Source organism: Egretta garzetta, unplaced genomic scaffold, assembly GCF_000687185.1.
Source record: "Egretta garzetta isolate BGI_Z169 unplaced genomic scaffold, ASM68718v1 scaffold85, whole genome shotgun sequence".
NCBI lineage: Eukaryota > Metazoa > Chordata > Aves > Pelecaniformes > Ardeidae > Egretta > Egretta garzetta.
Window position 1 is genome coordinate 3,596,734 of NW_009259718.1, and position 933 is coordinate 3,597,666.

A 933-nucleotide genomic window follows, 5' to 3' on the forward strand; every position below is an offset into this window, starting at 1 on the left:
CCCTCCTGGCCCTGCCTGGACTCCTCCGCCTCGGGTGTGGGGGCCAAGGAGTCACCGTAGGGCCCCAAGGATGCTGAAGTGGTGGGGGAGAGGTCCGTGAGGGGCTGCTGGCTCTCCTGCTGCCTCCCACCACTCTGCTGCCCCGAGTGACGCCGGCGCTTCTGATTACGGTCCCAGCTTTGGAGAGAGACGAGAGGTGAGATGAAGAGTGCCCCGTCAGCCAAGTCCTGGCCCTCGATGACAAGAGAGGTTTGTGGGACCCCGCGATGCCCAGCATTAGAGCCCAGCATGGCCATGTGCCAAACCTCCTGAGGGCTTCTCCAGCACCAGATCCGCACCCCTGGGGACAAAAGCTCACAGTCCTCCAGCCCACCCGCCTGCAGACACCGGCGTGGTGACAGCCTCCATCATCCCAAACCCCACTCACCAGAACTTAAATATGATCCCGGTGGCGACCAGGACAATGATGATGGAGATGGTGATGGTGACGTACAGCTGGGGGTCCACACCTGCGAGACAGAGGGGGGGAGGCGGGGTGTGATGGCCACCCCCACCGGTCTCCGGAGAGCAGCAGTGCAAGGGGAGGCTCCTGCTGGGGTCCCTGTGAATTTTGCAGGAGGAGCTGCTCCTGCAGGGACGGGACAGGGGTGTGTGTGAAAGAAGCAAAAGGCAGATTTACCTTCCCCCCGGGGCCCAAACAAGAAAGGCCGCAGGGTGGCCGGGGTCTCGCGCAGGTTGAGCCCCGCGTTGTGCAGGAGCGAGTGGGAGTTGGGCTGTGCCGTTGCCATCCCATGTGGCGAGACGAAGGTGTATCCCAGCGGCGGGAAGCCTGGGTTGGCTGAGTTGGTGTCCCCTCCGTCCTCATCCGACACTGTGGGGCCCCACACGATGGCCCAGGGGTACTGGGAGGAGGGCATGCCAACCTCAAATCCG

At 63.7% G+C, this 933-nt stretch overlaps 1 protein-coding gene across 1 annotated transcript in view; it reads right to left on the reverse strand.

Annotated features, from left to right (window-relative positions):
- Window positions 1–933, reverse strand: part of LOC104126593 (PILR alpha associated neural protein) — a 3,562-nt gene that overhangs the window by 2,339 nt on the left and 290 nt on the right. Inside the window, exons 2-4 of the mRNA XM_009639184.1 lie at window positions 680–931; window positions 428–509; window positions 2–177 (exon numbers count right to left, since the gene is read on the reverse strand). Of these exons, the coding sequence (XP_009637479.1) occupies window positions 2–177; window positions 428–509; window positions 680–931 (510 nt within the window). The remainder of the gene's footprint in view (window position 1; window positions 178–427; window positions 510–679; window positions 932–933) is intronic.